This window comes from Squalius cephalus, assembly GCF_949319135.1.
Source record: "Squalius cephalus genome assembly, chromosome: 18".
Lineage (NCBI taxonomy): Eukaryota > Metazoa > Chordata > Actinopteri > Cypriniformes > Leuciscidae > Squalius > Squalius cephalus.
This window is the reverse complement of record NC_137139.1, coordinates 21,064,368-21,078,695: the sequence shown is the minus strand read 5'-3', so window position 1 is coordinate 21,078,695 and position 14,328 is coordinate 21,064,368. Positions and strand designations below refer to the sequence as shown.

General features: G+C 37.7%; 1 protein-coding gene across 2 annotated transcripts; it reads left to right on the top strand.

Annotated features, from left to right (window-relative positions):
- The first annotated feature begins 59 nt into the window (after window positions 1-59).
- Window positions 60-14,117, top strand: ano11 (anoctamin 11). Of its 2 annotated transcripts, none has more exons than XM_079849156.1 (23): window positions 60-502; window positions 2,262-2,376; window positions 2,461-2,654; window positions 2,728-2,835; window positions 2,958-3,094; window positions 3,191-3,248; window positions 3,471-3,581; window positions 3,670-3,835; window positions 4,462-4,552; window positions 5,097-5,193; window positions 6,238-6,381; window positions 6,961-7,098; window positions 7,219-7,317; window positions 7,452-7,554; window positions 7,835-7,946; window positions 8,045-8,099; window positions 8,625-8,722; window positions 9,522-9,658; window positions 10,273-10,478; window positions 10,960-11,102; window positions 11,399-11,489; window positions 12,410-12,541; window positions 13,529-14,117. In XM_079849156.1, exons 1-23 carry the CDS (start codon window positions 371-373, stop codon window positions 13,550-13,552), a joined length of 2,691 nt encoding a protein of 896 aa, XP_079705282.1. In that variant the 5' UTR covers window positions 60-370; the 3' UTR covers window positions 13,553-14,117. The 2 variants fall into 2 exon arrangements, with proteins under 2 accessions (XP_079705282.1, XP_079705283.1); XM_079849157.1 differs by having other exon boundaries at window positions 104-502; window positions 2,964-3,094.
- Window positions 14,118-14,328: the final 211 nt, after the last annotated feature.

The following is a 14,328-nucleotide window of genomic DNA, read 5'->3' as shown; positions in this document are numbered from 1 at the left end:
GTGTCCCTCTGGAGTGCTGAGGAGACAGGGATGCAGTGAATGAGAGAGAGAGAGAGAGAGAGAGAGAGAGAGAGAAGAGATGCTGCAGACCCACTTCTGCCCTGGTTTGGTCTCATCCGCTTATAGAGGCACTTAATGCATTTCCTCTGTCTCCCCTCCTCCAGCTCTTCTACGGGGAATGCACTTACACTTTTATCTCAAATTTAATTTGTGTGCATAATTTATTGGACACTGATGTTCTGCAGGAGTGTCTGGACTGGAGCGTGGGACTGTGTACATACATCAGTTCTATTGAAGCTCTGAATGGGAGTTAAACGACATAGTCTCTGCTAGCTTCACCTCAGCATCTGGTTGTGACTGTGGGATTCTCATGCTGAAGAAGAGGAACACTGAGGTGCTGATGGACCGGGAGGTGCTGCTGGATCTGGACTACAGCGGCGAGACCCATGTTCCAGACAGTTATGGAAGCGTGCAAAATGGTTGCTTCATCCCTCCCAGATATGTGAGTGAACAGATCTGTGTTTTGTAACATGGTGTTCGGATACATACTTTATAAGATACATTTTTTCATCAAAACAAGAGTCCTAGTTTCTGTGTAACAATATCACCAAACTCATTGCAGAGCTGTTCGTTGTGTGTTAAAATTGCTGTCTAATTAGCATATGGCTTTGCTGATTAAGCAACCTGGTGGTTTTCCTGGAGTTTTTAGTTACTTCAAGTTATCTAGACCTAAAAGAGGATATATTACCAATATATTTTTGATAATGTGTTAAATCTTCCTTAACTGTCTTATTTTCCTGTCTGATTAAGCATACAGTATAGTTTAGTTGTCTAATTCTTGTCATATTGTCAACACTATATATATATAGTTCCTGTCCTTGAATTTGACTGGCCAAGCAGCAGTCCAACCGCATCGGGACTTTTCACTTTGTATCACTCCGCTTGTCTGTGTTTGAGCGTTCCAGACAAATTGTCAGTTCCAGCGACTCCTTCTGTAGCTTACATCTTTACACCAGTAGGTGGAGACAAGTGACAGACTCTGTGAGTGAGTCATTTAAACCATTCACTCAACCGATTTGTTCAAAAACACTGATTCATTCAGCTAATGAAACGCCACTACTGTGGCTATCCACCTTATTCTTAACATAATCTTCTAGTTATTTACATATAGCAGCTAATGAATCTGAAGTCTCAGTCGCACATTCACAGAAAATAGCTTAACAAGGTATAAACTCAATCTTTATAAGGCCAAAGTGATAAAAGCAGGAGCCTATTACTTTGAATTCAACCCATGTGTTGCTCATAGATGCGCAATGGTTGAATTATGCTTTGGCTCTGTTTGGAACTATTTTCTTTTGAGAACAAAAATAGCACTTAACTTAAACTGCCCACGTATTATAGGACTTTCAAACTCATCTGATTGCTGTTCTTCTCACTCTACACAACTATTTATCATCACCGATGTCATTTCCAAGCAAAACACATTTCATACTGCAGGATGATTCACAGACAGGTCTAGGTATTTAATGCCACCCACATGCCACACTATTTTCTCCCTGATTTTCTGTACTCGCTGACAGTTAATGGAGTTTGCTGACAAACTGCTTAAATCGGAGGCAAATCGGTGCTCGTGAGTGATGATTGTTTCAGTATATGTACATTTTCAATGACACAATCTGAGAAATGTCATGAATGCCAAAGAGATATTTAGCAGGTTATGCCGCCCACAAGCTACACGACTTCAGCCTTGATTTTCCACTCATCGACATTAAAAATCCCAAAATCCCAACCCCCTCGTATATAGGTAAATGGCTTCACGAACAAGAAATATGTTATTTGATATCAAATCATTTGACTTGATTTATTCCAGTGGGAATTTATTGGATCGTTATTGTTTGCTATTATTTCTGTGATCTCATGTGAGTGACACATTGTCCCCCCTCGTGCCAGTAAAACACATCATTAGAGAAGAGAAGAGAGCAAGAGGGAGGGGAAGTGATTTTGATTTCATGGTGACATTTAATTCACATATACCGATTTGTCCCTCAAGTGAGCAAGCATCATTTGGGCTTTTGTTGGTGATCTCCATTAACTGTCAGCCAGGGGAAAATTAGGGCTAAAATTGTGTAGTGCAAAAGCAACATAATGCTGAAATATGATGATGATAATAATAAAAAAATCAATAATACAGAAAAAGGATGGAACAATAGCTCTTTTGCTCTTATGATGTTGCTTTAATGCCTATTTTCATGTCAACATAGTTGAATGCTGCAGCTAATGATGACGATGACCCCATATACGTTCATTGTGAGCGGACAGCAAGCCCACCTGTTCAGCCCCCAGGCAACTACTTCAGAGATGGCCAAGCAAAAATAGGTAATGTTTGATGAAAGCGCTATAAATTCACAGACCACTTTGCTTAATATGTAGTCATATTAACCCTGGTCGCTCTTGCCTCAGACTTTGTGCTGGTGTGGGAGGTGAAGGTGCGCCGCAAGCGTCGAAGTCGGGGACGGTCACAAGGAGAGGCGGCGGAGGAGGCAGTAGAAGCAGCACAGGAGGAGAGCAGGTCAGAGAGAAGAAAAGCTCAGCTGGCCCGATGGAGGGACAAATTCATCCAGAACCTTCAGAGTGCTGGACTGTTGATGGAAAAGGTTCATTTTCTTAGCACATTGCCATTTATGCAACTTACTACGATCTTTCTAAAGGTTTTCTCTTTATTATCAGGAGGAATCATCCAGTGTAAAGAAGACTATACACTATCTGAAGCTCCATGCTCCATGGGATGTGTTGGTGTACTATGCTGAGGAGTTATGTCTTAGAGCGCCTCTGCAGGTCAGATCCGTTTTCATGTTCACCTCCCTACTGAGCTCTCAATGCAAATACAGAGGGCTCAAAATAGCATTAGAATAAATGAATTGTGAGCTCTGAAATGAGTTGTTCTTGTTCATTGACAGGCACAGCCTAACCCAGACTTCAACACTTCTGCTCAAGTTCTTCAGAAACTCTGGGTGCCGAACATCATGAAAGAATCGGTCCCCAACCGTCCTGTGGACTACTATACGTGTGCCTTCCGCAAGTCCAAAATGGAAAAGTTATGCTCTGCTTCTATATGTGAACAAAACGATTATCTACTTGCAGAAACAGATTTGTAAATGTAGACATTTACCTAGGCTTCCTGTTTTGTTAGGTTTCTGGGCTCTGATGATCGTGAAAACTACTTCACCAACACACAAAGACACCGCATTGTGAGTGTGCAAAAAACAGGAACTGTGTATCAGATGGTATATTAAATTGTTATTAAGTACACTACCATTCAAAAGTTTGGGGTCTATAAGATTTTTACAATGTTTTTGAAAGAAGTCTGTTTTGCTCACCAAGGTCTTTCAAAAAAAGAATGATAACGTATAAGATGGTGTATTGAGTACTTACGAGTGTATGATAATTGCTTACACCTGTGCTCCTCGCAGGTGTATGAAATCCTAGCGAGGACTGCATATGGCAGGAGGAAGCGTGCAGAAGTTGGAGTCGCTCGTCTGCTGAACGAGGGGGCTTTTACGGGTGCATTCCCTCTGCATGAGGTTAGGCACGTGAGCAATGCGCTTCAAACATGTACGTTTTACTAAAAGTATAGCTTGATACACTTTCAGCTTTTTCTCTGCTTCAAAGGGCCCCTTTGAGCTCCCAGGTTGTGACATCAAGCCTGATCAGCTGAACAAGAGGCAGGTGCTGTACCACTATTGGTCCAATTGGTTAAAATGGTGTAAGTACCAGCCTCTGGATCACATCCGTGAATACTTTGGGGAGAAGATTGCACTTTATTTTGCTTGGTTGGGTGAGTAGGCACCATACTAGATCTTATTTACATTTCCATATTTGGTTTCCATTTTCTTGACATTGCAAGAGTGACAGTGTAATGCATATTCCAGCAATCATTAATAAGTGGCACTTGATAACATGAAATTATTATATTAAATTCATATATTAATATAATTTAAAATACTAACATTTTTTATATTATTTTTATATTTTAAATATTTTATATTTATATAAAATTATGTGTTATGTATATAGATACAGGATATGCATTCACTGCATTTGCGTTCCGTGGGAATCTAACACCATTATATGAGAACTGAACTGAGCTGGAAGATGACATCACGGTTTTCTCCAGAGCGGCCATATATATAAATGAACTAAATTAATAACTTTTTTTCAACAAAAATGAAACCTCACAGAACTTACTTAAGCTAGACTGTGACGCTATTTTCTTCTGGAAACAAACTCTGTTGCATTATTTTCCTGTTATCTCTGTAAAGCTGCTCTGAAACAATCTGTATTGTAAAAAGCGCTATATTAATAAATGTGACTTGACTTGACTTGACTTGACTAACCCATGTACTGTGAATATATTTACCAACTGTAATTACCATAAATAACCAAATTCTGTTTTGTCCACAGGATTTTATACAGCCTGGCTCTTGCCTGCTGCATTGGTTGGGACATGCGTCTTTGTTTCGGGTATTTTGACAATGGGATCCAATACCCCGGCGTAAGTTTCTCCTGTATTAGCCTATCGATAAACTGTTTTTCTGCTGCTGCTCTTCTTGCAGCTCTACATGACACACACATTTAGTGCTCCTCGAAGCTATGAGAAATAATTTCATATCAATGTGCTTTATGACCTTTATTTGTTTCTATAGCAACTGTTTACCAAATCTACTTGAAGGACTAATAGTGATGGGTTGGAAATATTTGCTGCAGATTACGCCACAGAATGAACAAGCAAAATAATGAGAATGAGAGAGAAAGAAACCATAAAGAGAGACACAATTAGAAGCACTAAATCTGTATCTATATGCTATAAGCATTCCTTTTGTACACTTTGCCACTCTGGTCTATTGATCTTTACATAAATCTAAACTATTGCTTTTGTTAGGAATGGAGTAAGAGTGCGGTTACTAGATTTCTAACATTTTCTTCTCTTTGATCAACACAGTTTCACCATGAAAACAGATACTTAAAAAAACACAGGCTGTATGTTTGCTTTCATCTTAGCTCTACCATTGTTGCCTGTTTCCATGTACCATCTACAGGAAGGAAATCTGTGAGAGTGGAGGACTCTATCTAATGTGTCCTCTATGTGAAACCTGTAAACCCTGGAATATGTCAGACATCTGTCCCATGGCCAAGGTAATCATCCCTGGCTCAAATTGCTTGAATTGGGTACTACAGTGCTATGCATAAGTTTAGACACCCATGCTAAAGTTGACTAAAAAGAGGAATAAAAAATCATCTTTTGGAAATTGAACTTAATGCCTTAATTTAAAAAATTAGGAAAAATCCAACCTTTAAGGACACCAATTTTCTTTGTGAATGAATAATGTATCGTAAATAAATAAATGTTCTTCCTTAAAATACAGGGTGCATAAGTTTGGACACCCCTATGTTAAATTCCCATAGAGGCAGGCAGATTTTTATTTTTAAGTATTTTTTTTTATTTTTTTTTTAGGATAGTATGCATCCTGATAAAGTTCCCTTGGCCTTTGGAATTAAAATAGCCTCACATCATCACATAGCCTTCACCATACCTAGAGATTGGCATGGAGTACTTTCCATAAGATCATCTCTCAATGCAAATCAAACTAGCTATTACGCTAACTGAAATAAAACCATGCCAATCTCTAGGTATGGTGAAGGCTATGTGATGATGTGGGGCTATTTTAATTCCAAAGGCCAAGGGAACTTTATCAGGATGCATAGTATCCTAAAAATAAATAAAAACAAATACTTAAAAATAAAAATCTGCCTGCCTCTATGGGAATTTAACATAGGGGTGTCCAAACTTATGCACCCTGTATTTTAAGGAAGAACATTTATTTATTTACGATACATTATTCATTCACAAAGAAAATTGGTGTCCTTAAAGGTTGGATTTTTCCTAATTTTTTAAATTAAGGCATTAAGTTCAGTTTCCAAAAGATGATTTTTTATTCCTCTTTTTAGTCAACTTTAGTATGGGTGTCTAAACTTATGCATAGCACTGTATGTGAAAGACACAATATTGTAGCATTTGATAATATGTTTGTATAGTTTATATTATGTGTATGGATTATGTAAAAGATGTAGGAATGTTTTAAGTCACTTCACTTTTGGAATGTAGTCTGGTTGCCAATAATGAACTCTAAACATTAGGGCTTTCTGCTTGTTTTGGGTTTATTCACAACTCTTCTTTAGGTGGGTTATCTGTTTGACCATCCTGGCACCGTCTTCTTCAGTGTGTTCATGTCTTTATGGGCTGTCACTTTCCTGGAGTACTGGAAACGCAAGAATGCCACTCTCGCTCACCACTGGGACTGCATGAATTTCCATGAAGATGAGGTTTGATGGACACAGCATTTTTGGTCCTTTTTCCTTTAAAAGTATCCTGAACATTATGGAATTCCTGAAAGGCAATGTGAAAAAATGGTTTTGTTTTGTTTTTGTATGTGGGAAAAATCAGAAGTGAAAAATGTTTTTGTTTTGTTTGTATTTGGGGGAAAAATCAGAACTGAAGAAAAAAAAAATGTATGTGGGAAAAATCAGAAGTGAAAAATTTTGTGGAAATGTTTTGTGGAAAAACATCTCAAAATACTTTTTTACTTGATTTAATTTTTAGTTTTATATATGGGAAGAAAATGTGTTTGGAGCTTTTTCTAGTTACACATGGCAGAATTATTATTATTTTTGGTAGGAAAGACTCATAAAGACACTTGTCCTTATAAAAGTTAGGTATTTTGCCTCAGAACGTTTTGCTTGTTTTAAGAATGTTTAGATAATTTACTGGAAACCAGGACAAAAAATGATTAAGAAATATTTTATTCCTATTCCTATGTAATAATTCCTAACATTTGTGGGTTTGTATTTAATTGGTAGTATAGATCAGAAATAATAGCAAGTTATTCTTTTGGAAATGGACAGGAACCACCACGTCCTGAGTTTTCTGCAATGGCCCCTGCGATGGAGGAGAACCCAGTGACAGGAGTGAAGGAGCCCTACTTCCCTGAGAAAGCCCGGATTTCACGCATGCTGACTGGCTCTATGGTCATCGTTATAATGGTGAGACCCACTGGAGATTTAATGGAACTACAGAATTGTAATTGGTCTGTTTGAAGGAAGATAATGTATCATAATTATTCACCCAAATCTATTCCCCTTCCTCTTAATCTGTTTTCCCAGCTGTTTGTAGTGATGATCTTCTTGGTCACAGTGATCATATACCGCAGTATAGTGAGTGTAATGATGTTTGAAACTGGGAGTTCTGTTCTGCGTACTCAGGTGGGCACCCCATCGATCTGAATTAAATTAAAATATGAGATGACTTACCATAATGCAGCATTTCATTAATCTCTTCCGCACCTGCAGCAGCTCTTGAACTCTGAATCCACTCCACACACACTTTTGTCTTCCAGGCTGGGAATATCGCCAATATCTCCAGCACTTTGGTGAATCTGGCTTTGATCTTGCTGATGGGGCAGGTCTACACAGCCCTGGCAGAACAGCTCACTAAATGGGGTAGGCTTTCTGCACACATCAGACCCCATAAAGGGACGCATGCCCAGGGGTTTAAATCAAATCGCACAGGCTAGTGTTGCCATTTTCTGTGGTTCAGGGTAATGAACCTGCCCATCCATAGTGACTCTGAGAATCAATAAGCCATTAGGACTCTAGTCCTTAGTCTTTCTCTCTGAGGCAATTACAATAAAGCTTTGAGACTTCACACATGCCGTATAGATAAGCCTCATTTATCTTGTGTACTCAAATATGGCCGTTCCTGAAACCATTTTCCCTGCAGAAATGCACAGGACACAGACACAATATGAAGATGCCTTTACATTCAAAGTCTTCATATTCCAGTTTGTCAACTTTTACTCGTCGCCCTTCTATGTGGCCTTCTTCAAGGGCAGGTAACCTGTAAACTAGCCTAACAGAACAAAGCAAACTTTTTGTGCTGTATCTTTCAAGGCAAAATATTCAGGGCACTTTCATTGCTCTTTTATTGCAGATTTGTGGGCTATCCTGGTCATTATGGCAAACTGTTTGGGATGCGGAATGAGGATGTGAGTGCTTTGCCTTTTAGTTTTATGGTTATATGCCATAATACGATTTCCCTATTCCGTTAACAATGCTCAAACATGCAGTTTAGCAGTCATTTTACAAGAATATTTTGTATAAAGATGGTAAATCAGAGTCATGTATTCCAGACAGCCTTGTAACAAAGGATATGTGTACTGTTGCAATACATCCACAATAGGTTGCACTTTATATGTAGTTTTTTAAAACTAAAGAAGCAAAGTTTTCCTCTATAATGTATATGTACATTAATGTTCATAAGTAATAACTTAATAACTTTATTTTTAATTAATAATTTTTATTATTTAAATTGATCAAAAGTGACTGAAGAATCATGTGACACTGAAGATAAATTAAACTTGGAATCACAGGAATAAATAACATTTTGAATTGTAATAATATTTCACGTTATAACTGTTTTACTCTATTCATGATCAAATAAATGCAGCCTCTGTTAGCATAAGAGACTTCTTTTAAAAAAGATGTATAAAAAAATGTACCTGTGGTTGCAGTGTGGACCAGGGGGCTGTCTGATCGAACTGGCTGAGCAGCTCTGCATCATCATGGTGGGAAAACAACTTATCAACAACGCTCAGGAGTTTGTCATCCCGTACGTGTCTCCCTCAGAGCCCGACTTTTCATCAAACAAGTCATATTTATTGTAGCTGCACCATAAAAGCTTTTTATATCGTAGAGCAAACCACACAGTATTTGAACTAAAAGACTGCTGAAGTCTCAGTCCTGCAGAATCTAAATCGTATTATTTGGTCCTCTGAGAAAAGCAAGTCAGCACTATGGGTCAGTGCTGCAAAGTTGGCACAGCACTCTTCTGTGGAGGTGTGTGTGTGTGTGTGGTCAGGCTTTGTCTACATTGTGGAAAACATACTGAATAATTAATAAACATTCTAAAAAAAATGTACTAATGACCATCTTAAAATGCAGAAGTCAATTGGAAGTCCCTACTATCATAGAAAGAGTGTGTGTACGTTCATCCTGGTGTACGAGAGTGAAAGTGTGTAAATGTGAGCAATAATAGCTGTCTTTAAGAGTACTGATTGATGTAATTCACAGATAACATTGTAGGGTGCAGTGTGCAGATAGATGACTGTCTCTCTGCCAGTTCTGCAGCATATCTCTCCTCTAAGGCAGCAGTTCCAGTGGTTTAGCAGGATAAATGCCACACAGGAGAAGCTTTTAGCACTCCCCTATCAATAATGCACCACCACAGTCAGGCTTGGGCAAAACTGGATCTTTCCAAATGAGCACAGCTCTATTTTAGACATAAAAATACACTCAGAAGAGCCATCATCATCATCATCATCATCACCATCATCATCATCATCATAAGAAGACTGTATTTCGGTTTAGTTGTGTCATTCTCTCTTTGCCTCTCTCTCTCTGCTTCTCAGTAAAATAAAGGCTTGGAGACAGAAACGGGCCTTATCATCTGTGAAGAAGGCCCAGAAGGCAAAGGAGCCTAAGCGTTGGGAGCAGGACTATGAGTTGATTCCATGTGAGGGTCTTTTCGACGAGTATCTGGAGATTGGTAAGATGATAATCTTTCACCTTTAATGAACTTCAATGAATGTGTTGCTACTGATGCCAGATCAGCATGCAGCGATATTTCTTGAGGTGTCAGTCCTGGAACACTTGGTGGACTAGGCAAGATGAGACATGACAAAGAAGGAAAAAAAAACATTTCTGAAGATTTCTATTTCAAATAAATGCTGTTCTTTTGAACTTCGTATTCATCAGAGAATCCTGAAAAAACAGAAAGGGATAGTTCACCCAAAAGTGAAAATTCTGTTATCATTTACTCACCCTCTAGTTGTTCCAAACTTGTATGAATGTCTTTCTTCTGCTGAACACAAAAGAAGATATTTTGAAGAATATCAGAAGCCAAACAGTTGATGTTGGCCCCATTGACTTCCATAGTATTTTTGTTTCCATATTTTCCAAAATATCTTCTTTTGTGTTCAGCAGAAGAAAGAAATTCATACAGGTTTGGAACAACTTGAGGGTGAGTAAATGATGACAGAATTTTCATTTTTGGGTGAACTATCTATTTAAGCAGAATTACATGAAAATGACACTTCTGTACAGATATTCTTGCTACACTTGATGAATGACCTTACAGTTTTTAATCTTGACTGCTGCCAGTCCTGCAGTTTGGCTTCATCACCATTTTTGTGGCGGCCTTTCCTCTGGCTCCTCTCTTCGCCCTGCTAAATAACTGGGTGGAAGTGAGGCTGGACGCTCATAAGTTTGTGTGTGAATACCGGAGACCCGTGGCAGAGCGAGCCCAGAACATCGGTGTGTGGTTCATCATACTGGAGGCGCTGTCCCACGTGTCTGTCATAGTCAATGTGAGCGCCTACACAAAACCTCTATCACAAACTTATAATAATTCTGATACTTAAAGTGTGGTCACATTAGCAAATTCGAAGTGAAATTTTGTGGGCAAAAAAGCTACAATGTTGACAATAAACTATACCATTGACCTATGTAAGAAAACACTGCTCACACAGAAGTCACATTCAAACCAAGCAGCTTTCTGTTGGTGTACGTGGCAAATTCGCGTGACCAACTTGAACACGAGTGAATTCTGCACGGGGATCTTTTTCGCCCATATGCGAAACTCCAGATTATCCAGATTACTATTGAAGTGTCTGGATTTCGCCCACGAAATTTCACAGAGCAAATGTGACTGAAGATTTGACAACCTTTAGTGTGGTACATTCTGTTAATATTTGTTTTTGTGAAATATAAACTACACATCTTGTTACTTTACATTAAGGTTGTCTTTATAAGGTTCCACAATATCTTTTATTTTTTTCTTTTCTACAGGCTTTCCTCATTGCATTTACCTCAGATTTTTTGCCACGCCTGCTGTACCAGTACAAGTTTAACAATGACCTGCATGGTTATGTCAATTTCACGTTGGCTTACTCTCCACCCAGTTACAACCACTCCAGTCATACCACGTGCAGGTAACATTGTTGATGCTGATCTACAGTGTAAGAAATCTGAAATCAGACTCTGTTATATCAGTTATGCATTGTAAATAAGCATAAATATATTTGTCCTCTTTTCAGGATGGGTAATTTTTTTTTTTTTTTTTTTTTACATATTAGCAATGGTCTAATCAATTGGAAAATTGCTTATCAAGGCAGTGAACTGTAAAATTGTAGCTGTCAGCACTGTTTTCTTCTCTTGTGTTTCTTCAGCACTGTTTTCTTCTCTTGTGGTCTTTTTTTTTTTTTTGCCACGGCTTTTCTTGTGTCAGATATAAAGCGTTTCGGGATGAAAATGGAAAATACAAGCTGGTGTACTGGGAACTTCTGGCTGTAAGACTGGGCTTTATCATCGCCTTTGAGGTGATCATTGATCTTCCTCCTGCAAACCACATCACAGTCAGATTCGTTCTTGAATTTAAGCTTCCCAGAATACACTGTAACCCATTTAAAGTCAACATTAAATCAAAATTAAGTAGGTGACACCAACTATTCATCATCCAGTCAGTTCCTAGATAAAATTGGATCCCAGTCTACATTAGTGTTTTTTGAAAATCCTCAGGGTTTTTTAAATGAAAGAAACAGAAATTATATTGTACAAACACCTTCAGGAGAACATTAAAGAGCACCACAAACACAAGGAAAATAAACGTATACATAAGCAAAATAAACAAATGCATGAATAAAAGTAAAAAATCCACATGATTTAATCAAATATATTAAAATGAGTGCTGTCAAATTGATTAATCATGATTAATCACAACTAACATAAAAGTTTTTGTTTATATAATATGTGTATATATTATATTTATAAATATATGTATATATATATATATATATATATATATGTATATATATATATGTGTGTATATGTATACAAAAACCTTTATGTTACAACAGCACTAAAATAAATCAAATAAAATGGAAAACATTGACAAGAAATGAAAAGTAGGTTAAACCTTATTAATAGTATCACCAAAACATTTCTTATGTGGTTTCAGGAAACTGAAAAAGAAATTAGTAGTTAAATAAAGAGATTTAAGAAGTGAGTATAAGATAAAAATATAAGAGAGTAAGATATAAGAATATAAAATATAAGAGAGTAAGATCTAGGAAGTGAATTTGATGAAATATCTCACATTACGAAAGTGAAATGGGTTGCAGATGCAGTTTACATTGTCTATACAATAACCTGATTGATTACAGTTTCTTTATCATCGTCTACTAATTATTATTTCTATTTTGTGGTCATCTTAATAATAAGTGTGTGTACACATCTTCAGCATGTGGTGTTCTTCGTCCTGCGTGCCATCGACTGGATGGTTCCAGACATCCCTGAGTCCTTGGAGCTGAAGATCAAGCGGGAGCGCTACCTGGCTAAGCAGGCTCTAGCTGATAACCAGGAGGCCTTGCTGGTGAGTGGCAGGATGCTTCTTAGGTGAGGTCAGTGCACATGGTGAAGTCCACACCCTCCAGTGAGCCACGCTTCCTCTCATTAACACTCACAACAGAGAGCTCAGAGATTAAGAATAATAAAAGCGTTTCTTAATCACAATATGCAGCAGTTTAAATTTACCCTCAAGGCTGAGGGAGAAAGCCAGAAATATTGTTACAGCTATTAAAAATGTTTTTGATAGTTTAAGTTAACAATAACAACACTGATTTGACATCCATTTATCCAATTCCTGGAGCTATTTTGCTCTCCAACATCACAAAAACATGAAAGTTTTTAAATGAATGTGAGACAGTTCCAGGACTCTAGCAGAAGTAGAGCAAATACTTCTGTATTACTTTTTTGCTGCCCTGGTTTATGTACTCCACATGTTCTGAAAAGTTGAGGAGGGAAGAAGATCAAAACATTTTTCAACCCACTTTCTTGGAAAATATGTGTTAGGGTGATACTCTGCTTCTGGTTGAGGTCAGAGTGTGTATTTGGCTATGTGCACTGGTTTCTGAGCAATGACGCAACCAAATATTCAAGATTATGGGGGATCATATGTAATAGTTGAAAACCATACCAACTGTTCCATTGAAATACTACAATTCTGAATATTGGCAGATTCACCCTTTATGTCTGTGGTGGTTATGGTCTCTATTGTTTTTAATTACAGTAAATTGTATTTTATGTATTTTACTTAAATAGTTTAGAAATAGACCTGGCTCTCTTTCTCGATGTGATGTGGTGGTTGTGGTGTGAACGCTTCTGTGATCTGACCTGGCCCTTGTATATCTTTTCAAAATAAAATAAGACTAGTTATAGTTGTCTCTGCATATTAAACTAAAATTGGACTATTGCAATGTATATCAAAATATATACTTCACTTTTAACTGATGGAGGAGGTGTCTAAACAATGTATTTCTTTCTTTTCTCTTCTTTCCTCCTTGTGTGCTGGTCCTTGAAGCAAGCGAAGCGCCTAGCTACATGAGACTGACCTGCAGTGCAGAGGCTTCTCCAGAAGGGGGCGTAGAACACACTTTACACACTCATAATTGATTTAAGAGGGACTTAGTATTTTAAAACACTTGGACTGAAACTTGGCTTGAGCTTTGTGGTGGTTGTGTGGATGTGTGTGTGTGTGTGTATGTGAGCATGCATTTCAAAGTGTGGAGGTCTATGCCAAAGTTGTTCACTATCACCTCTACTTTAACAAACGGCTGTTTACATACGACTTCCTCTGGCTCCAACTATAGTAAGACATGTGATCACCTATTCACTCTCTCTGCCCTCCCGATAAATGATATATTACTATTTAGATTTAGTGGGAGGACAGGGAGGTTTGCTTTTCTACATTAATACTAAAGTATATATTTGTACTACTGACTACTGAAAATTGTGAAAGATGGCAAATGCATTAGAAGCATGTTCTACATTATGTGTCAGTGTAAAATACTTCTCTGAATAATACCTTAATATGTTTGCATTTGTCATGTCTATCTCTGGGCTGTTTAAGGAATCATGTTTTAAAATAAAGCTAGTTTCAATAACTGTTCAAATAAACATTGAAGTGTTTACATGCTGGAGGACAAGATTTAAAAGGATAGTTCAGCCAAAAATGAAAAACCCATTCCAAACCACTATTACTTTGTTTCTTCTGTGGAACACAAAAGGAGACATACTGATGAATGTTCACACTGTGTCTTCTGTATATTGAAAGTTCAGAAAAAGTTCAAAAAAGCACAGCAAAAGTATTATAAGTGAGCC

Excerpts from the sequence above, each read along its gene's own strand:
- ano11 (XM_079849156.1), top strand. The coding sequence starts at position 371 with ATGCTGAAGAAGAGGAACACTGAGGTGCTGATGGACCGGGAGGTGCTG. Across the intron at positions 5,194-6,237 it reads ACATCTGTCCCATGGCCAAG|GTGGGTTATCTGTTTGACCA; the intron begins GTAATCATCCCT and ends ACTCTTCTTTAG. Across the intron at positions 12,542-13,528 it reads ATAACCAGGAGGCCTTGCTG|CAAGCGAAGCGCCTAGCTAC; the intron begins GTGAGTGGCAGG and ends TGGTCCTTGAAG.